General features: G+C 51.0%; 7 protein-coding genes across 7 annotated transcripts; 4 read left to right on the forward strand and 3 right to left on the reverse strand.

The window, feature by feature from the left end:
• Positions 1 to 17: 17 nt before the first annotated feature.
• Positions 18 to 755, forward strand: P174DRAFT_505309 (FKBP-type peptidyl-prolyl cis-trans isomerase; the record flags this gene model as incomplete). The annotated part of the gene is made up of 6 exons (XM_024831254.1): positions 18 to 173; positions 239 to 303; positions 375 to 435; positions 496 to 516; positions 603 to 644; positions 713 to 755. Exons 1-6 carry the CDS (start codon positions 43 to 45, stop codon positions 753 to 755), a joined length of 363 nt encoding a protein of 120 aa, XP_024681915.1. The 5' UTR covers positions 18 to 42.
• A 371-nt stretch (positions 756 to 1,126) lies between these two features.
• P174DRAFT_505310 (putative triacylglycerol lipase (LipA)) lies at positions 1,127 to 3,447 on the reverse strand (the record flags this gene model as incomplete). The annotated part of the gene is made up of 9 exons (XM_024831255.1): positions 2,729 to 3,447; positions 2,555 to 2,690; positions 2,392 to 2,510; positions 2,277 to 2,344; positions 2,138 to 2,228; positions 1,838 to 2,091; positions 1,503 to 1,789; positions 1,319 to 1,454; positions 1,127 to 1,278 (listed from the first exon to the last, which is right to left on the reverse strand). The coding sequence occupies exons 1-9, from the start codon at positions 3,274 to 3,276 to the stop codon at positions 1,127 to 1,129; spliced, it is 1,791 nt and encodes a 596-aa protein (XP_024681916.1). The 5' UTR covers positions 3,277 to 3,447.
• Positions 3,448 to 4,053: 606 nt separating this feature from the next.
• On the reverse strand, positions 4,054 to 6,251 carry P174DRAFT_229293 (putative LysM domain protein). The gene has a single exon (XM_024821402.1). It carries the CDS (start codon positions 6,038 to 6,040, stop codon positions 4,091 to 4,093), a length of 1,950 nt encoding a protein of 649 aa, XP_024681917.1. The 5' UTR covers positions 6,041 to 6,251; the 3' UTR covers positions 4,054 to 4,090.
• A 584-nt stretch (positions 6,252 to 6,835) lies between these two features.
• P174DRAFT_392218 (protein-degrading AAA family ATPase MSP1) lies at positions 6,836 to 8,472 on the reverse strand (the record flags this gene model as incomplete). The annotated part of the gene is made up of 2 exons (XM_024823546.1): positions 6,836 to 8,353; positions 8,407 to 8,472. 2 exons carry the CDS (start codon positions 8,470 to 8,472, stop codon positions 7,160 to 7,162), a joined length of 1,260 nt encoding a protein of 419 aa, XP_024681918.1. The 3' UTR covers positions 6,836 to 7,159.
• Positions 8,473 to 8,792: 320 nt separating this feature from the next.
• P174DRAFT_409522 (putative chromosome segregation protein (Pcs1)) lies at positions 8,793 to 10,779 on the forward strand. Its single transcript, XM_024824210.1, has 3 exons — positions 8,793 to 9,858; positions 9,907 to 10,335; positions 10,392 to 10,779. The coding sequence occupies exons 1-3, from the start codon at positions 8,913 to 8,915 to the stop codon at positions 10,610 to 10,612; spliced, it is 1,596 nt and encodes a 531-aa protein (XP_024681919.1). The 5' UTR covers positions 8,793 to 8,912; the 3' UTR covers positions 10,613 to 10,779.
• A 204-nt stretch (positions 10,780 to 10,983) lies between these two features.
• P174DRAFT_443207 (mannose-ethanolamine phosphotransferase MCD4) lies at positions 10,984 to 14,528 on the forward strand. The gene is made up of 5 exons (XM_024827761.1): positions 10,984 to 12,892; positions 12,943 to 13,130; positions 13,192 to 13,333; positions 13,442 to 13,550; positions 13,627 to 14,528. Exons 1-5 carry the CDS (start codon positions 11,144 to 11,146, stop codon positions 14,520 to 14,522), a joined length of 3,084 nt encoding a protein of 1,027 aa, XP_024681920.1. The 5' UTR covers positions 10,984 to 11,143; the 3' UTR covers positions 14,523 to 14,528.
• A 2,237-nt stretch (positions 14,529 to 16,765) lies between these two features.
• On the forward strand, positions 16,766 to 21,114 carry farA (CeGAL family transcription factor). The gene is made up of 11 exons (XM_024827762.1): positions 16,766 to 17,398; positions 17,601 to 17,625; positions 17,806 to 17,823; positions 17,896 to 18,020; positions 18,087 to 18,654; positions 18,780 to 18,819; positions 18,869 to 18,941; positions 18,994 to 19,422; positions 19,475 to 19,657; positions 19,708 to 20,694; positions 20,749 to 21,114. The coding sequence occupies exons 1-11, from the start codon at positions 17,265 to 17,267 to the stop codon at positions 20,795 to 20,797; spliced, it is 2,631 nt and encodes an 876-aa protein (XP_024681921.1). The 5' UTR covers positions 16,766 to 17,264; the 3' UTR covers positions 20,798 to 21,114.
• The last annotated feature ends 310 nt before the right edge of the window (positions 21,115 to 21,424 follow it).

Genomic DNA, 21,424 nt, shown 5'->3' on the forward strand with positions numbered 1-21,424 from the left:
AACCTTTTCTACAATAACCCGCATCCTAGTGCTAATCATACAATGGGCCTCGAAAAGCAAACCCTCCGAACGGGCAACGGCAAAGACCACCCCAAACCCGGCGACCCCGTCGAGCTCAACTACACCGGCTATCTATACGATGAATCGAACCCAGACCACCATAAAGGGAAGGAGTGTGTGCAAACCCCTGCAAACGGACACCTTGGTTGAAAGCGAAAGCTAGCTAATCCTCTATCAGATTTGATAGCTCGAAGAGACGCGGCCCGCTGAAGGCGACTATTGGTGCGGGTGATGTTCTTCGGGGTATGTCCTTTCACTTCTTTTCACATTCTACTATTGGCGGGTATACGGGTGGGTGCTCATAAAGGCTACAGGCTGGGACGAGGGCGTTCCGCAGATGAGTCTTGGGGAGAAGGCGATTCTGACGATGAGTGGGTATGGCTTTCCGCTTCTGCTTTTGCGTCTGTGATGTTGACGTTGGCTAATATGGGGTAGCGAGTATGGGTATGGAGAGAAGTATGTACCATTTCATGTTCATGTTCATGTCCTCGGTTTGAGTGGGGGAGTCGAAGCTGAGTAGGGCAGTCTAATGGGTATGCTAGGGGCTTTCCGGGGCTGATTCCGCCGGATGCTTCGCTTGTTTTGTGAGTTTGAGTTCTGAATCGGGTTGGATTGATTTGGGATGATGCTGATGCTGATGTGTGGATTACAGTGAGGTCGAGCTTCTCAAGATTAGAGGCCATGGTCTTGATTAGGGTTGATCTGGGGTAGTGATCACTGATGGCGTGGTTTGACTGGGCCGTATTTCTGAGTCGGTATTGTCGCTGAATGTCAGAATAGACCGTTTGATAGACAATAGAATAGATGCAGTTACATGAACGAACGGACTTTGACTGACTGGATCATCATTCATCAACCCTACGTGACCTGGTTTGCGAGTGGGCTTGCCAGTTGACCACCAGTTGACTACCAATGGCTACCAGTTGGCTGGGTACTGGCCAGTTGACGAAATCCATTATTTTTGTCTCTAATTTCTTCGACCTCTATGTCTGCGCTTGTAATTCTGTCAAGCTGCCCTAATAGGTAGATACGGGGTAGACCTAATCCCAAGTCGACTCCTATATCACTATCTTGCAATACTATTGATATAATCCATGCCATCCAAGCGGTAATCATCCCGTTCCACATAGCTTCCATTCATGGGCAACCGGAAGACAAAGTTAGACGCCTTCTTTCCTGGCGTATACTTGGGCCATTGCGGGATTTGCGGTACTATGCCTGTCAGCCTTTTCTCATTCAAGCCACGACAGAAACGTACCTCTATGTCCATTGGGATTCAGGTCCGTCACGAAGGACGTCCACATTCGAGCGGCCATGTTGCCCAGTTCGAGACGGGCGGGATCGGTTCCCAGCGGTGTAATGTTTTGGACTGGATTCGCAAAGACGAAAGGGATCTGTACCATAAGTGAGCCATGGGTGTCAACAAGGTGGTGCCGTCCTACCTCTGCGAAATGACCGACACCAATGGTGCTACTTGTGTTCATGGCCGGCACGTCCCATCGATAAGAGTAGACCTGTTTCGTGTACTTGGCCATGGTTTGCGCAAGCAGCCGTCTTGGTGCGGCCATGGTCAGATCGCCTGCCATCGATTCGTAACGTTTGTACATCAGTCCCAGCTTCGGCCATGTCACGTTGCCCCAGCCGTAGGGACATCCGAGGGCAGGGTCGTTGGGGTAGTACGTGAGAAGGCGCGTGGCTTCTTCCCGGTTGAGGACCCAGCGTTTCGAGGCTGTTGTTGTCAGTGATTGTCTTGGTTATAAGCAGCAAAAAAACGCACATATGAGTTGATTAATGCAGTCTTCGTCGGTGTTTGTCCCTGTAGTACCGAAGCTGGTTCCCTCGTCTGTGTTGGATCCAAGGAGAATAGGAACTTTTGCCAGTCGGCCTTCAGTGTAACTGATCTGAGGGTACTCTTTGATAAAGGTCCCGTCGACGGCGGCGAACCATTCCAGACCCTCGTTCGCCACATCGTACAAGGACGTGTAGGGGACTTCTCGCAGACACTGGAGTGTATCCGAGGATGTCGAGCAGCTACAAATGTTAGCGTGGACTCTACTGTAAGGCGCGATTGAAATACCCAGTCTTGTTCACGATGCGGTCGTACATCGGCTGATGCCAGTCCGTGCCGTTCCATGGGGGTCCAACAGCGTTACCAGATTCCATGATGGCTACGACCATGTGAGCTTCCAGACGGTAATGCTAGAGTGAGAACGTACCGGCCCGGAATAAACCCTCATTGTCACCACCATTGGCAACCAAATGGGCCCCAACGCTGTAGGCACCTCTGCTCGAGTCAGCATTGCACGGATCGAAGTGGTGCTTTTCACTCACGCAGATTCTCCCCAGATTGTAACTCTGTCAGGATCGCCGCCAAACGCCTTGATATTCTCCTTGACCCATCGCATGGCGACCCGCTGATCCCGTAGACCCAGGTTGTTATTACCAGTAGCCTATACCGTCAGCATAGCCCTTGACCATCTGCATAGATACATACCCTAACTTCCTCAGAGTCCAGGAACCCAAAAGCAGCAACCCGATAATTGATCGAGACGCCAAGCACCGGCTTGTCATTCAGAGCTCCTTGACGAAGAATATAGCTCATGTTATATCTACCACGGATACCCGTCAGGCTGTCCAGTAACAGTAATACCAGCGGATAAACTCATACCTCGGATCAGCAGTAGCCCCCTGCTGCCATCCACCTCCAAAAATCCATATCATCACGGGAAGCAATTCCTCCGGGTCCGGCTTCTGCGTAGGTCGAATGATATTAAGGTTCAGGCAGTCTTCATTGAGAGTGATCAGTCCCATGCTGACCAGCTTCGTTTCGTCCGATCCGTAGCCGGGACATTCGTACCCGTATTGGGTGGCATTGTACAGCACTGTGTCCTTGGGCAGAGCCAGACCAGTCTCAGAGGCGTCATAGGAGCCCGAGTTACTGTCGTTGGCAGCGTAGGATGTTTTCAAGCTCGACGGCGTGAATCGAACTGGCTGGTCTGCGTACTTGATGCCCAGGAACAGTTCCTGGTCGAACTCTGGTAGGGAACGGCCTACGAAGACGGTTTTTGAGCCACCACTCCGGCTTGCACGCACCGTGGCCGTCGGATGGTCTGCGATGGCGCCTTGGGTCTGCGAGCTAGGCAGAGCAACGCTCAATACGCCCAGTAAGAGACACAGCCAGGCGAGAGAGGAGATTCGATGCGCCATGTTGGTCATGTCTCTGTCGCTCAGAGACGGTGCTGTGCCTGTGTTGCCATCTCCGTGGGAATCAGCCTGTTAAATGCCGTCCCCATGTTGAAGATTCTCCGCATCTTCATTAGTGCTTTGTCGACAGATATGGGGTATATTCCGGGGAAGTGGATGCACTTTCATCTGTTGATGTTGGAGAGACGCCGACGATAGGTGGAAGTATTTGAGCAGAGACGCCGTGACGTTCGCTAGCGTCAACTGGCTTGTACATCAATTTCTCCGTCTACGGCATTTACCCAACGCTAATCAGAGAACAAGAGAGCTTTGATGCGTGGATCTGCAGGACCCATCACAAGGTTTGATTACAGCTTCGGTGCCGTCCGCGGTGTCAACTTGTAAGGGTATCACTCATACCCGCGAGAAGACCAATGGAGCAAAAGCCAGGGAGGAATCAGTCTGTCTTCTTAGCTCTAGGTTATTCATTAAGGAATCGGCGTAGCCTGTAGAAAGATCTGATACTGCAGAATAAATGGTATGCGAACGCTGATGAATCTATCTCAAATGAACTATCTGAAAATGGGTATGAGCTGCTTCAGCTAAATACATCGGGTCGAAGCAAGAACGAGTCAACGGGTATCCCAACACCCTCTAGCAATATTATCAGGAGTCAAAACCACACTGTATATCAGAGGTGCTGTCCTGCGGCGCCATGCTGGTTGTACGAGTACTCCGGGTGGCAGAAAGAATGCAGAAGGCCAATTAGATGAGCGATGAGCCAGAGACCAGGAAAGATACACGCCAGAATTTCGAGATCTAGCAACTATGAACATTCTGCAAGAGATCAATCATCCTTCACTCGGTCGCCATAGCCTAGGGTTGATCCACCCGTGCGAGTCCTGCTCGTTCCGGATGATGAAGGACTGGGGAAACGTCCTCTCAATGAGGACGCGTCGTGCAGATTCGATCCTGATCGGTTCAGGTTCGGTTTCCTTGAATTCTCCGGCAGAAGGCCAGATGGATCTCTTGACTCCAAGCCAGCGTTCAATTCGATCAAATCTCCCATGCCACGTCGGCTAGTCCCCGCACCGGTATTGCCCTGATACGCTTGAGCGCTCTGTTGCAGGTCGCTGAGACCTGCTTTCGCTCGAGTCGTCAGTTTTCTCACCCAGCCTTCAACGGCACCCCCTATATTATCAAGGCTAGTTGAAGCGGTGGAAGCCGTAGCCGCGGCATACTCGGATGGTGTCCTTCCTAAGCCAGGGGGCGCAGGTGCAGGAGCTAAATTTGGCAGATGTTGCGCGACAAATTTACTCAATCCGTCGAGAGCTGGCCCTGGAGCCATCGCACTGCGATCGAGCGTTCCGACTCCTGTTCCCACGAGCTGTATATTGCTACGTTGGCGTTGGTGGTGCGGTCTCGGCTTGGCACTAGACATGGCTCGCGCCCTCGAAGGGCCTGTAGTGCTTCGATTCTGTGCAGTGGACGCTTGCGACGATGGCGACTCTGTCGGTGAAGGCAGAGTTGAAGTGAGAGTTGCCGTTCGCTCGCGGCCGGATATCGACGAACGAGGTTCGGAGTCTGTGTAAGATAGAGATTTTCGTCGTGTACGCGGGAAGAATCCCAATGCTTTGCGAGGAACGCGGCCGATCTCTACTGGCGCAGAAAACCCATCGATCTGCACCCACGACTGATGCTTCCAGATCCTATCTGCCTCCCCTTCAAGCGGCGCTTCTGTCGATGCTCCTCCCTCGGCAGAGGAAGCCCTAGCGTCTGAACTTGGTGCAGGTGCTATCGAGCTTCCAGTCAGATCCTCTAGAGAATCACGGTTGAAAGTGTCGCCGCCTAGAAGATCAACTTCGGCCGCGGCGCGGATCGGCCGTCCTTTCACAGAACAGGAGGCAACCGGCAAAAGCACGGTCTTCCTGCTCTGAATACTATCAGTGGGCCAAAATCCATTGGCCTTTCGAAAAATCGCTGGTTGACAGCCATACTTAATCGCAACCCCGGTGATGCTGTCATTCGGCTGAACGTGGTGTATATACGCTAAAGCCTCCTCGTCCTGCCTTGCATCGATCGCTGAGTGGTCCGTCTGATCACTCGAATCTCGCCGTTTGTGCCGAGTGTCGCGACTAGCCTCCGAACCCATGTCTGCTAGTAGGAGAGCCTCCCGCTTCTTCGCCTGTACCATAGCCTGTCTCTCTTCCTTTGTTCCAGCTGCAATTTCCGATGTGGACGGCGTCGACGGACCCCATGCCGAGGGTGTCTTTGGAGTATTCCTCATGTACGGATCTGGTCGCGAAGGCTTCCTCACATGGGTACGTGCCGTCCCATTCGGTGCGGGTCTGGCAATATCGCTCCCCAGAAAAGATGAAGCCAGGCTTTGTAAGGAAGTCCAAGAAGAATCTAGAAAATCCACCGCTGCCCGCGAAGAATCGGCGAACTTGACCTGTGCCTTCCCTGTCTGCCTGTGCCCGCCTAGGGAACCACCGAACCCATTGAGATTATCTCGGTTGAGTGATTCAGTGGCGCGCGAAGGATGCCGCATCGGAAGGGGTGACGCCCCGCGGGATGTGTGGGGTGATGGGGTGGCACCGCGTGAACGGACAGCGGAGGAGTCTCGTGAAGGCGTTGTGGTAGAAAGCCTGGTGGACTGCATTGGTCTTCCATAGTCCTCGTCTGTAACATCATCGACCGATATCAACCGACGGGTGCGTGGTCGGACAGTGGACGTAGATCTACTGCGGGCGGCCCCAGGACTGAAAATGTCAATAATGCCATTGTTGGAACTCATTCCCGGCGAAACAGAAAGACAATGGATATCCGCGCTTTGATGGATGTAGCAAGCTCTTCCTTAGGAGCTTAACTCAGCACGTGAGATCACCAAGGCATGTGTTGCCATCGGAGGTCTCTCTACCTAGGATAGACCATTCGTCATCCAGTCACCCCGTATCGTCGCAATCAGAGGACCAGGGGGCAGGTGGGGAAGATGAGCGATCACGGATATACTAAACGGGATTTTCCCCGTCGAGATAGATATTGAAGTATGCAGGCGCGCAGAGTGAGGCAACAGGGGAAGTGTAGAAAGCTGGCCAGAACTGGGGGTTGAGACGCGGGATGCAGCAGAGAGTTGGCGGACTCCTTGTGATGACGACCCGCAATGTTCTGGATGGTGTAAACGAACGGACTGGACCCAACGAGCGCCAAGTGTTCCGTGTCAGTCAATCGGGGTAGGGGTCTTGAATGAGAAAAAGGTCACAAACACTTGAAAGACCTGGAAGGAGATAGTTAGAATAATACTGAACAGAGAGGAGCTTTGTAATTGCTGAGGTTCTTGTGATCGGCAAGCAAGTGTCTTGTTCCCGCCGCTCTCCAAGAATCGGGCTACTCCGTACTTCCGGTGGCCACTGTACCCGCTACATACGTATGTCTGTTATCTATCTATAGTTTATGGCATTCCGAGCACTATCCACGTCAAAATGAGTATCAGAATGGAAGAAGTGATATTTTGAATCAGAGTCTGTCCATCATTATTCTGATTCTCATGTAGTTCTGCTCGTCTCGTAGTGGAACAAAGTGTATGACCTGGCCGCATTACAATGTAGTGAATTTTCAGTCTCTATACATCTCTAGGATCCTTCAGTTTGAGAGAGGGAGAGTCTTTTGGTCATCGTACAACAGCTATCAAAAGTCTATAAAAAATGCCATTTTTTATGGCAAAGAGCTTGTTTCGCAAGTATTAGGTAGCCAAAGCGAGCAATCATCAACGGAAAGGTCCCGGAAGATACCAGCGAAATATATGACTGCAAGAAACTGTATTATACCAAAAATCAACGCCATAACCGGGGTGCTGTATACATTGGTATCAAGGACATTAGACGAGCAAGTCATCCAAATCGCTGAAAGAGTTGGTTTATTCAGGCGGCTCAGCCATCTCTGCGGGTCGTGCCTCGACTTCAGATGCTGCATCTGATTCAGCTGTGCTCCACTCTTTCTCCGAACTGGCTTTGCTGGTAGGTTGTGTCTGGGGCTGAGAGGGTTGGGAGATGACCCTGACGCCTCCGGCTCGAGAGAAGAAGTCCTCTGTACGAAGGCCGCGAACTTCAGTCGGATTTACAGATGTCATCTGAAGACCTTCTGCTTTCTTTTGTCGGATCAGTTCTCGGACAGGGACCATGGCGGCATCCCGGCAAGCTTCCTTGATATCACTGCCGGACATCCCCGCCATTGCCTTGACCAAGTAATGAACATCAAAGTTTTCTCGGTCGACCTTGGTGTCTTTGAGTATCAAACTGAGAATTCGAAGTCGCTGTGCGGCCGGAGGAAGGGTAACGGGGAACTTCTTAGGCATCCGCCTAAGGATCGCTTCATCGATATCCTGGATGCGATTTGTGGCTCCGAGAACAACAACCCGCTGCGGTTCACCCAGAGAATTTGCGGACGTCAGACCATCCCAGTGCGTCATGAATTCAGCTTTGACCATGCCACTCGCCTCGTGCTCACCACTCCGCCGTGTGCCGAGCACTGCGTCTATCTCATCAATGAAGACGATCGAGGGCTGCAGCTTGCGCGCTAACGAGAAAACGGCATTGACCAGCTTGTTCGAATCACCATACCATTTCTCAGTCAAGGTGGAAATATGTAAATTGATGAAGCACGCGCCGCTCTCGTGAGCCAGCGCTTTAGCGAGCATAGTCTTTCCACACCCTGGCGGGCCATAAAGTAATACTCCCGACGGCGCATTGAGAAGGGATGACGTGGAAGAGTAGAGATGAGGCATGGTCAGAGGATAGATGACGGATTCCTTAAGCTCTTCGATAATGTCGTCCAGGCCTCCAATATCCTCGAATGAAACATGAATGTCATCGGGAGCTACAACATCCATAGCGATGGCTTGCTCGTACTGGTTGAGGACCAAATCTCCCCTCCTTTGTCGGCGCGCCTTTTTAGCACCTCTGCGTGGTGAGTCGCCATCTGATTCCTCTCCACCGTCGAGCTTCCGCAGAATGGCGGCAGATTTGCGCCGTTGCTCTTCTTTCTTCTGGCTCTCTGGGTCGAAATCAAGGCGCGATAAAAGGTAACGAATGAGAAAGTATGCGGAGGCCGACTATCAAAACTAATTAGAACGCGTTAAAATGGGCCGAGAGCCATAGCACTCACAGTACCAGCGACCATCACCAGCTCTTGCAAAAACTGCTGCCATCTTGGACCGCGCGCGGAAGCCATGATAGCGGGGCCGAGTTAGGACGAACAGGCAGTTAGGCAATCTGCAACAAGTGGCCAATTAATGACCTCGAAGATAGTCGGTCGCCCGAGTGCCGCAACGGGGATTATGATGAGTGATATTTCGGTTGATTAGAAGCAACCTTGGAGAGATCAGGAGCGTCGGCTGTCGGCGATATGGACAGCTGTGGCGCTTGCTCTCTGCGCCGGCGAACATCGTGGCTTTGCCGACGGGACGTCACATGCCTGCGATCTGCATGTGGTCATTGCAATGCGGTGAGCGGCATGGAAGGCGGTGAGTCTGTGGGTGGACGCGATCCATGTTTTGGTTTGCGTCGGCAAGTTCTCATCGGACGGAATGTATAGCGATGTCGCGTGCGGTATAACCATTCAAAATTTTTATCATTGTTTGATTAAGAGATATAATATACGTATTATCTGAGATGCCGAAACGAAAAGCGACAGCCAGGCTTTCTGCTCAGGCCGGCTCGGATGGTGCGGATGCCATACCGGTCAATGGCAATGATGCAGGACAGCGCGAAAACGAGCGCCCGGCCAAGAGAGCGAGAGGAAGGCCGCGATCCAAGTCCGTTGAAAGCAAGCCGCCAGCCGAAACGAAGCGTAATTCGACGGTGGCCCAAGCGCAAGCCCCTGATAGTGCTCCGAAGAAAGCATCCAAACGGGGACGACCAAAGGGTAGCCGGAACTCGGCGCAAGGCGCAACTCAAGAGGGTCCAGAGAGGAAGGGTGGCAATGAGGAAATCAAGGATGAGGTCGGAGTCCAAGAAACCGAGAGTTTGGCGGCGTCCAACGACGAGCTGGATGATGCTCCAGTTGCTACCAAGACAAATCAAATGGCAAAATCGGCAAAACCTGCAGCTACACGGGGACGCAAAAAAGGCAGTGCTGGAAAGCAGGTACAGACCGATGGTGAATTTGAGTATACACCGAGGGCTACGAGACAAGTACAGCCGCCGGCAGAGCCCCAGGAGCAGTTAGAGCAGCCAAAGAGACAATCGCGACGCATTCATTGGACAGAACCCAGCAGAGCCGCAGCAGAAAATGAGCAGGAGGAAATGGAGGTTGTTGAAGAGTCTATTCTCCATGAAGAGCCCGTGGGCCCTCGATCAGCATCAGCATCAGCATCGCCTATGAAAGGCAGGCGGTCGTCACAGCCCGCACCAGGAAGCTCTCCTCTCAAGAAGAAGCTGGGGGGTTCTACGGATGATGATAAAATTGGTGAACCGGAGTTGAGGCGTAGACTTGGTGATTTGACTAAGAAATATGACATGCTGGAGAATCGCTACCGTAACCTCAGAGAGATAGGGATTGTCGAGGCGAATGCCAATATGGATAAGCTTCGACAACATTGCGAAGCTGTGACAACAGGTATGTAGGTCTTGCGCTTGATCACACGTCAAACGCTGATATTTTTAGCTTCCAATAATTTGGTTGCTTCTCTCAAGGCAGAGCTGGAAGCGCAGAAGAAGCTCGGCCAACAAAGCCGAGCGCTCCAGAAACAATTGAAGGAGAGGGATGCGGAAGTCGCTGCATTGAAATCACAAGCGGCAGAGGCCAAGAACCAACTGACTGCGGCTCAGTCAGAGGTCAAAGCCTTACAGACCAAGCTGGCAGCTGCCCGTAATACTACTGCCAGTCTCGAAACCGCTGCCGCAAAAGTTCCTGGAAGCGCAATCAAAAACAACAGGGCAAACCGCGCAGCTGAGGCTGAGGCAGCCCAAGCAGCTCATCTCGCGCAGTTGAAGGAGGAGCTGTACAGCGACCTCACGGGTCTTGTCATTCTTGATGTCAAGAAGAGAGAATCAGATCACCTGTATGACTGCCTTCAGACTGGCGTCAACGGAAGTAAGTCCCATTTCGAAAAGGGAGGATTCCAAGATGTGTTTCTGACAACTCGGCAGCTCTTCACTTCAAACTGGCTGTCCCAACAATAACATCTACCAACTTCGAAACGGCGGAATTTCAGTACGTCCCATTGTTGGATGAGAGTCGTGATCGTGAACTGGTCGAGATTCTTCCCGAGTATCTTACAGTTGATATCACCTTTGTCCGCCAGCAAGCATCGAAATTCTACGCACGGGTCATCGATGCGCTTACGAAGCGACGCAATTCAACCAACTAAGTGCTCTTTCTTCGTGTTATATTTCTTCTTGCATTTCTCGGCTTTGGCATGGCATCTTTGGCTGTTGCATAGGTATATGGAGCTAATTCAGGTGTCTTGGATGGATCATGGTAGGATTCCTCAGTGACAGTTTATAATCTATTGGGACCAGAGCCCGTTGAAATTATCATACTCTCTTGTAATGCAGTCTCTGAAGTCTTTATTCTCAAGAGAGTAGTTCTCCAAATAAAGGAATGCACATATAGTCTGTCAGGGGCTGCGTTGTGGGCTCTGCGGGCCACCGTAACCACGGCATGCCGTATTGGGTACCCCGATTGGCTGGGGCATCCCCAAGTTCCCCAAAGCTGTCATTAAAAAAGCGACAGGTCCATGTTTCGCAGATGCTTGACAGCTCGTCAGCACTATTCTCTTTCCATTCTTTTCTTTTCATTGTAACTGTTTGATCTCGTTTTCTTTACTACGTGCTGGGAGATAAAGTCCGCTCTTTTGTTACAGCTATCCCCCCGAAGCTGGATCGCCCGTGAAGGCAAGATGGCGCGTCTGGGCCGCTTTGGGTTTCTCACCCTGGCGGTGGTGTTCCATCTTATATATGCTTATTCAATATTTGACATTTACTTTGTCAGTCCGATCGTGAGCGGCATGAGATCGTTTGGCGTCGAGCGAGAACCTGGAACGAATACGCCTGCCAGTCGTCTTGTGCTCTTTGTTGCCGATGGCTTGCGCGCCGACAAGGCGTTTCAGCCAGCTCCAGACCCTTCTCCGGAAGATGGCGAAGATGCAGAAAACAACGATCCAATCTACCTCGCTCCTTTTATTCGATCGCGCGTACTCTCCCACGGAACCTTTGGCGTCTCCCACACCCGAGTACCCACCGAGTCTCGCCCTGGACATGTTGCACTCATCGCCGGTCTGTATGAAGATGTCTCGGCCGTGACAACAGGCTGGAAATTGAACCCGGTCAACTTTGACAGTGTCTTCAACCAAAGCCGGCATACTTGGAGCTGGGGAAGTCCGGACATTCTCGCAATGTTCAAGGAGGGCGCAGTTCCGGGCCGTGTTGATGCCGACATGTACGGAGAAGAGATAGAGGACTTCACCATGGACGCAACGCAACTTGATACCTGGGTCTTCAATAAGGTGAAGGAGCTTTTTGCCTCTGCAAAGAGCGATCCCGAATTGGATGCGAAGCTACGTCAGGATAAGGTGGTGTTCTTCCTGCATCTTCTTGGACTCGATACCACTGGCCACGGCTACCGTCCTTACTCCAAAGAATACCTGCATAACATCAAGGTTGTGGACAAGGGGGTGCAGGAGATAGCAACTCTTATAGAAGAGTTCTACGGTGACGACAGGACAGCCTTTGTCTTCACCGCAGACCATGGTATGAGCGATTGGGGGAGCCATGGAGATGGTCATCCTGACAATACTAGAACACCTCTGGTCGCCTGGGGATCTGGTGTTGCTGGTCCAAAGTACACAGAGGGAAAGGCTGTCACTGGCCATGAAGATGGATTCTCTGCCGATTGGGGCCTTGACGGCATTCAACGCCATGATGTTGCACAGGCCGATGTTGCTGCTCTCATGGCGTATCTTGCTGGCTTGGATTTCCCTGTGAACTCTGTCGGCCAGTTGCCGCTTGAGTACATTGAGGCTAGCCCGAAGGAGAAGGCGCTCGCTGTGTTGGCGAACACGCAGGAGGTCTTGGAGATGTATCGTGTGAAGGAGCAGCAAAAGAGAGCCGCATTGCTACGTTACAAGCCGTTCGAGCCATTGGCAGATCATGGCAAGAACTCAGTGGAGGAGCATATTGCTGAGATCCAGGCACTCTTTGCCAATGGCAGTTATGATGAATCCATCAAGAGGTCTGGCGCTCTATTCGCTACTGCGCTAGAGGGGCTACGCTATCTGCAAACATATGACTGGCTCTTCCTCCGAACCATCATCACCTTTGGATACCTAGGCTGGATTGCGTATGCACTGACGACAGTTATTGATCTGCATGTTTTGCACGGTACCTCGGATTCAAATCGGACCATGGGCAGTACTATTTTCTTCACGTCTATTCTTGCTGCACTCTTTTCGGTTCTCTCATATCAAAAATCTTCGTGGCGATACTATGTCTACGGAGCTTTTCCGATCTTTTTCTGGGAAGAGGTCTTTGCACGAAGGAAGGCATTGATCGCTGGTCGCGAGATCCTTTTGGGACATGTTCGTTCTTTCGGTGGCTACATCGCATTCGGATTTCAATTGATAGCCTTTGTTGCAGTTTTGGAAGCTCTTGTATGTTGCAATACATTTGACATATTGGACACAAGCTGATGAGACAATAGGTCCAATCCTACTTCCACCGCGAGATATTCACGGTTTGTTTCATTCTCGGGTCATTCTGGCCTATTTTATACGGCATCGACTTTGTGAGACAGAATACGGTTCTGTCCGCTACATGGGCCGCCGGATGTTCTCTCATGAGTACTTTTACTTTGCTTCCTGTAATCAAAGTAGAAAACATTAACACCATGTATGATGTCCCTGATTGTCGAGGCTAATTTAGGATGATGTTCTAACGATCGTTTGTGCAGAACTTATGGTGCACTGCTGATGTTCTTCACCGGGTTGCTCTATCTACTGTTCGAGGACACCATCTTGAGACATAGTAAATCTTCAGGACATTCGCCAGGGGCTATCTCTAGGTTGGGGTCGCGAGTCATTATGGGCATGCAGGTACGATTTTTCGTCCTTCTCATCTTCTCTTGCGGTCTCCAAGACTATGTGACGGGCGGCTGTGTTCCTGCCTCAGCACTTTTGAGATTAATTTGCTAACATAAGTAGGTTGGCATGGTTTTGCTTGCTATGATAGTCACCAGATCCAGTGTTTCGTCTTTGCAGGCCAAGCAAGGTCTTCCATTTGGTAACCAAGTAGTTGGCTGGTTCGTTTTGGGTAAGTATTGCGAGGAACTGGCTTGACTCGACTCTCGCTCTGCAGCCCTACTCAAACCTTGCTAACACGATTCTAGTTGCCTCGCTTGTGCTGCCATTGTCCCATCAGCTATATCCTAACAGCCACTACTTGCACCGCCTGATGGTACTTTTTCTCACATTCTCACCCACCTTTATCATCCTCACCATTTCGTATGAGGGACTTTTCTACTTTGTGTTCTGCATGACACTAGTCACCTGGGTGCGTTTGGAGCATGCCATATACGTATACACTGCTAGGTCCTCGGCGAACTATGGTGGAAGCAATACGGTTCCAAAGAAGCCAGGCTTGAATGCTACAGCGGTAGTCGATGGGCAGGAATACCGCTACCGCAGGCTAGGCCTGGCAGACACGCGCGTGGCGTTGTTTTTCTTCTTCCTTCTCCAATCCGCCTTTTTCAGCACAGGCAACATCGCATCAGTCTCATCATTTTCGCTGGAGAGCGTCTTCCGTCTCATACCTGTTTTCAGTCCGTTTAGTCAAAGCGCTCTGCTCATCCTGAAAGTGCTCATCCCTTTTGCCATCATCAGCGCTAATCTGGGTATCCTCAACCGCCGGCTGGAGGTTGCGCCCAGCGCTCTGTTCATGGTTGTCATGTCCGTCTCGGACGTCATGACTCTCAATTTCTTCTATATGGTGCGGGATGAGGGGTCCTGGCTGGATATTGGTACCACCATCAGCCACTTTTTGATTGCTAGCTTTCTGTGCACTTTTGTTGCGGGACTTGAGTTTCTTAGCGAGGTGTTTATCAGCGGCGTGGACTTCGGACCGACCGCTAAGGCGATCGGGGCCACTATCACCAAAGCCGTTGACGGCACTGCGGGGAGCGATGTCGCAGTTTCGCAGTCTGGCCCTGAAGATGCGGCGAACGGCAAGAAGGCGGAGGGTCTAGAAGGAAGTGAAACGGCTCGCCAGAATGGCGGCTCCTTATGATTCATGTAAATGTTATTTATTTATAGATTGTTGGCAGGACGCCATACTTAAGCTAATTACTTGGGATATACTCTTCTCCTCGTCCTATCACTGTATGATGCAGCACAGTAAACAAACTGTAGCTACGCTTGCTCATCACATTGATCTACTACTTCCTGCGCGAATCTTACCACTCATCTCAGACCAGAGCTCTGAAGCCACAATCACTTTACCCCAGAATACTACGGAGTATGGCATCAGTTAAGCCGAGGCATCACAAGCCAACCCGAACTAAGTTCACCACTAAGTTCACCACTATTGGATCCCAGGAAACTAGACCCGCATCCTCGCGCATCAGCCCGAACCATTTCCAGCCTAAGGCAGCCCATCCCATGGCGGAATTGCGGGGAAGAACCAGGCACCATCCGAAGTACCTTACCTTACGCTTCTTGCGATGCTTTCCCACTCGCCGGAGCCGGATCTGATGGCATTGGCGTTGGCATTGATGACGAGATGCGGGAATTAAAACCGGGGAGATGCGGGATGGTGGATGGACCTTGCAGCTTACCTTGGGGTTTTATGATTCATCGGAGGGTCTGACTCTGCGGGTCTTGTCTTGGTTGGATGGGTTCTGTTCCTGGGTGGATGACAGGTGTAAATGCCGCAGTTTACGGGGTTGGGATGATGCAGGGAGTTGGCTGGGTCGCATGATGCTTTCTTTTTCCTGTCTTCCTAGTAACCTACGTAGAGTCCGAGATGCACTGCAGGATTCCGTATCGTTCCGCGTGGTGATATTATTTGATTTCTGTGACTGGAGCACGGACTGCTTGATGGGTAGGTATTTGTAGGGGGAAAGTAGATAGGTGGTGACGGGAGCCGGAGGATGGGGGAATGTAAGCTCGCATGTCCTGCAGTATTACTAGAAGAGATCAAATCTGGAGTCCGCATTATCTAAGGTTGTTGAGGTCCGGGTGCAAGGTGCAAGCTCAATCATTGTTGAGAGTGATCAGACGGAGGCATTGCGATGGGGACCTTGAGGCTTCACAGTTCTGGTGTCGGCTAGACCCAATATATCAAGGAATATAACTCCCGGCAGAAAGCTGAATGATCATCATGATTCATGATCCTCTTGTTTCACTTCAAGTGCCTAGTCTATTATCTAGCAGATACGGAGTACTACTAGTTGGTTCATGCCCCTTGGGTCAAATCTCGAGTCCACGGCCTACTGTGGAAAATGTCAAGTCTTGCAGAGATATCTTCCATCTGAGAGTTTATTGTTTAGTTGGCAGTGTTTGTACCGGAAAATGGATACTTGAATATGAAGTTCTATCTATGCAGTAAATAGATGCACAAATGGTGCCATACTATGGGAACTGGATGTGGTTCCTAAGGACTCCACAGTGGAGTGCAATAAAGAAGCTTTACTGGTGTGGTAAATCAGAATAGCATCAGGGTTAGGGCCATTTCTGAGGATCATTTTCTGATTATCTTCTAGCTTAGGAAGTGCGCAGAGACTGCCTGAAATATAAGAGGCAGCATCAAGGAATTATATTCAAGTAGACCTAAGACATAAAGGTACTATTCTGGTGGATGATTATTCCGGTGAGATTGATTACTCCGTACAATTATGGGGTCTGAAACCATGTTCGGCGTTCCATATGAGAAGATCACTGCAAGCCTCAAATTTAAGCACTTTAGAAAAGGAAGTTCGAGATTCATGTTGAGTGCTCATGCAGTGTGACAATATGCACTTCAGCGAGCTTATAAACCATATTTCAAGTGAACTCTCAGTCATGGACATAGTTGTCTGTTGATAAAGAGGTACTTCTCAGTGGTCCAGCCAGCAATAAGGCAGCAAATACTAATAGGTAGTAACGGCTCGTCCAATAAATCCTCGTCTCTCGACAAAGCTCGAGGCTTAGCTTACAATGTGCCCTGCTCTTTCGGATCCTGGAAGTTCAGACTCTTGGAGAGATACGGTAGTCATCGAATTGGTAATATTGCAACCTGTGAGCTTGGCTGCATTTTGTAGACTAGGTATGGGGGAACTGGGACTGCCATTTTGCCACTTCCCTCGTCCCTTTTCTTCCTGCGCTTCATCTCCGTATGGCCATGTTGCTTATTCGGACTGGAGTACGGAGTAGTAAGTACGAGAACTATGAGGGAGTGCGTGACTTTCTCCATATTCGTATATAGCTGACGATTAATTCTTCCCTCCATGTTCTGGTTTGGTACATTTCAAGTCTGGATCCTTAGTCCGTAGTACTAGTAGTAGATCCGCCCAGGGCCTTTTTCCCTCCCCTCTCCACCGCATCTCTCGAAATCCACCAAAGGAAGAGCAGCGACAACCCCCTGTGACCACGGACCAGTAAGGGTAAGACTGCCCACCCGCACAGGCTTCGTGTCCCATTCATTCATCGCATCTATCTCAAGACTCTACTAGACGATCTAGCTGCTACTAATTCGGTGGCGCTTGTTCCTCTGACGCCTTTCTCGTTCGTCTGCTTTCGCTCTCACTTTACCTGTTCCGTGGCTTATTCTTGTCCCTATCACGATTCGCCAATACGCAGCGCGCTCTACAGAGACGGAAAGACGAGGAAACTCGTTCATCTCAATTCCCCGTACTCCCCTTTGACGACCTTATTTTCGTCTATTTCCTAGATCTACCGCTACCCACCTTCGTCGCGCTCTGTTCCTTTTTATTATCGCCGTCTCCGCTTGAAACGCTCCCCGGTCGCAAGTTTCTTGGATGGATACCTGGCCATGAGCACAACAGCAGAGAATCGCCCCGAATCTACACCCTCACGACCTAGCCCTGCTCCCAGCACCGCGGGCTCAACGGGTACTTCAGGCATCACTGTTCGCGGTGGACCAAACGGACACATGAGTTTCAGAAGGTGTGTGTTGATATTTCCTTTTGCTGTGGTGGTGGGTTGATGCTTCTGCTACTTGTCGCGGGGCTGTTGTCCCGGACGGTCGCACGAAGAAAATTCAGTCCAGTCGACAATCATGGGGTAGAAAGCTTTGTAGATTGTGCAGTTCGGGTTTAAAAAGAAGTTCTATCGATGCTAATTGGCTTTATCTTATCTTTTAAAACAGACAACGTGCGTCGCGTGCTTGTGAGGTACGTTCTCTCGTTATGAGTTCCTGCAAGGTCAACGCGACCTGCGCGGGTGCCTCGGCACCTCGGCCCATCGCAGCTATCGTCACTATATCGAGCTCACCACGATCACCCCATTCCACACCACAATCATACCACGATGAGTTATTTTGCTAACTATTACTTTTCTCATGGGTGCTATAGACCTGCCATGCGCGAAAGGTGAGTTTGCACTCTGCTGTCATTGCCGAGTTTAGCAAAAGGACGTTGCTGACCATGAACCTCCTCGAGCAGGTCCGTTGCGATGCTGCCAGTTTAGGTGTGCCTTGCACCAACTGTGTGGCTTTTTCCATCGAGTGCAAGATCCCTACGCCGAAGCGCAAGAAGAACCAGACCAAGTCGAAGGATACAAACAGCGGGTATGTAGAGTCACCCGGTCTACCAGCCATAGCTCTCGACAACTGACCTCCGGTGTCTTCTGCTAGGACTGATGAGCGCAACGAAGACGACCAGGACAAGCAGGAGGAGTCGCCAAGTGACGGCGGCCCGGATGGCAAGGATGCTTTCGGGTATCGCAAGAACCGGATGGCCGTCGATGGGATGCCAGTGACCACCCTCACCGAGCAACAGGAAGCTCAGCAAGCGTCCCACAACAACGCTTACGCCCAATTTATGAAGCCCAAGTTCGCTCGGGCACCGATAAAGGAAGCAGGCAGAGTCGCCTATCTCGGAGAGTCATCAAATCTGTCGCTCCTGGTTCAGGATCGTCATGGCACAACTGACGTGGTGCACTATCCTCTTCCGCCTAACATCAGAGGATCGCGTGCTCGGTTGACGGACCTCGACAACCTCGAACTCGACATTCTCCATCAGCGTGGCGCTTTCCTTCTCCCTCCCAAACCCCTCTGTGACGAGCTTGTCGAAGCTTATTTCAAATGGGTCGCACCTATCGTCCCCATTGTCAATCGCAGCCGTTTTATGCGACAATATCGCGATCCGAAGAATCCACCTTCTTTGCTTCTACTACAGGCCATCCTTCTCGCTGGCTCGAGAGTTTGCACGAATCCCCAACTTATGGATGCGAACGGCTCCACCACCCCGCTGCAATGACATTCTATAAACGGGCGAAAGCACTTTATGATGCTAATTACGAAGACGACCGCGTCACGATTGTCCAGGCCCTTGTTCTCCTAGGCTGGTACTGGGAAGGTCCCGAAGGTTTGTTTATTTGCTTTGCCTGAGAGTCGGACTGTTCTAACTGCTACAGACGTGACAAAGAATGTCTTCTACTGGACGAGAGTTGCTATGGTCGTCGCACAAGGCTCCGGCATGCACCGAAGGTATAGCCTTCTTTCCCTATAGTATCTTCAGCTCAGTGACTTACGATCGCAGTGTGGAAACATCTCAACTCAGCAAGCCAGACAAGAGATTATGGAAGCGTATCTGGTGGACTCTCTTCACCAGGGACAGATCCGTAGCAGTTGCCCTCGGTCGGCCTATCGGAATCAACACCGACGACTCAGACGTGGGCATGTTGACCGAGGACGATTTCATTGAGGACGAGATCGACAGCGTCGCCGAGTACCCCCCAGACCCTGTACACGTACAGTTCTTCCTTCAATATGTCAAGCTGTGCGAAATCATGGGACTGGTGCTATCCCAGCAATACTCTGTGGCCTCCAAATCTCGGAGGATGAACGCCATGGACTTGACGCATTCAGATATGGCCCTGGCAGACTGGCTTCAGAATTGCCCCAAGGAGGTATGCTGGCAAAAGTCCCGGCATCACTTCTTGGCAGCTCTTCTTCATGCGAACTACTAGTGAGTGCAAAAGCGTATCTCATCTTCAGTAGGTCATGGCTAATGAACAAAGTACCACCCTGTGTCTCCTGCATCGAGCACACATGCCCCCTGCTTCGTCGGCGCCAAATAGCTACCGTGTAGAGGAGATGGCGTATCCGTCTCGTACTATTGCCTTCCAAGCTGCAGGGATGATTACCTCTATCGTCGAAAGTCTACAGACACATAAAGAAATCCGATATGCTCCTGCGTTCATGTTGGTCTCCTTTTAGTGATTTTTTACTGCCTCCTGCTAACGTCCAACAGAGTCTACAGCCTGTTCTCGGCGTTGATTATGCATGTCTACCAAATGCGGTCATCAGTACCGTCTATTGTGGCGACGTGCCAGGAAAGAATCAACATTTGCATGCAAGCCTTGAAAGACGTGTCCAAGGTTTGGCTGGTGGCAAAGATGGTTCACACGCTGTTCGAGTCGATCTTGGGCAACAAAGTTCTCGAAGAACGTCTTCAAAAAGCTGCTGGAAAGAGGCATCAGAGGGTACGGCCCGAGACGCAAACGCAACAGCCTCCTGCGAAGAAACCGGATCCGCCGAAGCGGAAATTCGACGACATGGATCTTGGTTTGCCAAACGGGGGTCCTACACCTCCGGTTTCATACGAACGATCTCGACCACAAACACCTGCCGTCACCCCATCCAGAGAATTGGGACAACCTCCTGGGATCAGCGTGCCGCAAGGGTCCCCTACTGGCCCTCAAAATACAATGCCAGGCAATTCGCGAAGCAATACTCGACCGACAACTCCCTTCAATGGTCACTTCTCGCTACCTGCAACACCTCCAGACCTTTTCCTTGTCACACGTACTTCGCCCAATCTCTCTCCGTCTCTCTGGGAGAACTTCCAGCCAGACCAGTTGTTCCCTGATGGCACAGGCATATTCCCCGAGTTGGCGTCTCCGCAAAACCATACTGTCGACCCACAACTACAGATGCAATCGCAATTACAGTCACAGGGTATGCAGCAACGTCACATGGTTGTGAACCAAACGCCACAGATACCGGGACGTAATCTTTCCAGTCCGGAGCTGATGTCGGGCCTGCCACCGGGAATGGGCTTGCAAGGTGGCCAGCCACAGCAAATGTTTGGATTGGAAAATCAGCATGGATGGCCCATGCAAGGCTTAGAGGCGGCGTTGAATGCCACTGGAATAGACAATACTAGCCAGGATGACAACTGGAGTAGCAGTTCACGAAGTGGACCAACGGCTCCCACGACGCTGAACGTCGAAGACTGGTATGTTCTATCAAAGATGCCTGAGATGACATTACTGACCCTGGCTGTTCTTAGGTTCCAATTCTTCGGCATCAATGGGAGCTTTGGAGAAATGGCAACATGACAGCGCTGATCTCCCATTGGCGACGATGTCCTGATTTTGCGACGTGTATAACATCGATTCTCTGGCTGCAGCCTTTTGCGTCTGCGTGACTTTATGATTTTTACTCTAGTTCTCTTGCAGGGCCATATTATGCCTATTTGACGTATTTCCTGTGTTCTGATGGGACTGTATGCAGACCGACTGCAACGAGCCAGGTTGAAACGGTATAAGGAAGGAGTACAATGGGGAGGATGCATTATCCGGAGTCGATACATGTATATACTCGCACGTGCCGATGCCTATTTAATGGCTATATCGAATGACCGATGGCTTTGAATGCTAATATGGAAAAAATCACTCGTGCCTCAGGCAGTAATCATGAGTCAGCACGCTAAGCCCTGAACGGAATAGCGGATGACGAAATCGCGAACAGCGGACGGCAGCCAATCACAGGGCAGCGGCGCCGAAGCGTCCTTTCCCGCTACGGCAAGCAACAATCCGCTCGTCTGACTCTTCTGGAGATCCCCAGTCTAAGTTTCCAGTCGTCGTTCTCCCTCCTTTTCCATCCATTCTTTTTTATCCCTTGTTCTTTGATCTTTGATCGTGTGATTGTTATATCAATCGTAGACTCTCAGTTGTTTCCTATGG

The sequence above is a fragment of the Aspergillus novofumigatus genome (assembly GCF_002847465.1).
Source record: "Aspergillus novofumigatus IBT 16806 chromosome Unknown P174scaffold_5, whole genome shotgun sequence".
In the NCBI taxonomy this organism is placed as follows: Eukaryota; Fungi; Ascomycota; class Eurotiomycetes; order Eurotiales; family Aspergillaceae; genus Aspergillus; species Aspergillus novofumigatus.

Bases quoted from the DNA above. Each gene is read 5' to 3' on its own strand.
- P174DRAFT_229293 (XM_024821402.1), bottom strand. From the start codon at position 6,040: ATGAGTTCCAACAATGGCATTATTGACATTTTCAGTCCTGGGGCCGCC.
- P174DRAFT_409522 (XM_024824210.1), top strand. From the start codon at position 8,913: ATGCCGAAACGAAAAGCGACAGCCAGGCTTTCTGCTCAGGCCGGCTCG. The intron at 9,859-9,906 runs GTATGTAGGTCT...TGATATTTTTAG, and splicing joins TTGCGAAGCTGTGACAACAG to CTTCCAATAATTTGGTTGCT. The intron at 10,336-10,391 runs GTAAGTCCCATT...ACAACTCGGCAG, and splicing joins TCAGACTGGCGTCAACGGAA to CTCTTCACTTCAAACTGGCT.
- P174DRAFT_443207 (XM_024827761.1), top strand. From the start codon at position 11,144: ATGGCGCGTCTGGGCCGCTTTGGGTTTCTCACCCTGGCGGTGGTGTTC. The intron at 13,131-13,191 runs GTATGATGTCCC...TCGTTTGTGCAG, and splicing joins GTAGAAAACATTAACACCAT to AACTTATGGTGCACTGCTGA. The intron at 13,551-13,626 runs GTAAGTATTGCG...ACACGATTCTAG, and splicing joins AGTTGGCTGGTTCGTTTTGG to TTGCCTCGCTTGTGCTGCCA.
- farA (XM_024827762.1), top strand. From the start codon at position 17,265: ATGAGCACAACAGCAGAGAATCGCCCCGAATCTACACCCTCACGACCT. The intron at 18,820-18,868 runs GTTTGTTTATTT...TAACTGCTACAG, and splicing joins GTACTGGGAAGGTCCCGAAG to ACGTGACAAAGAATGTCTTC. The intron at 19,658-19,707 runs GTTGGTCTCCTT...AACGTCCAACAG, and splicing joins CGATATGCTCCTGCGTTCAT to AGTCTACAGCCTGTTCTCGG.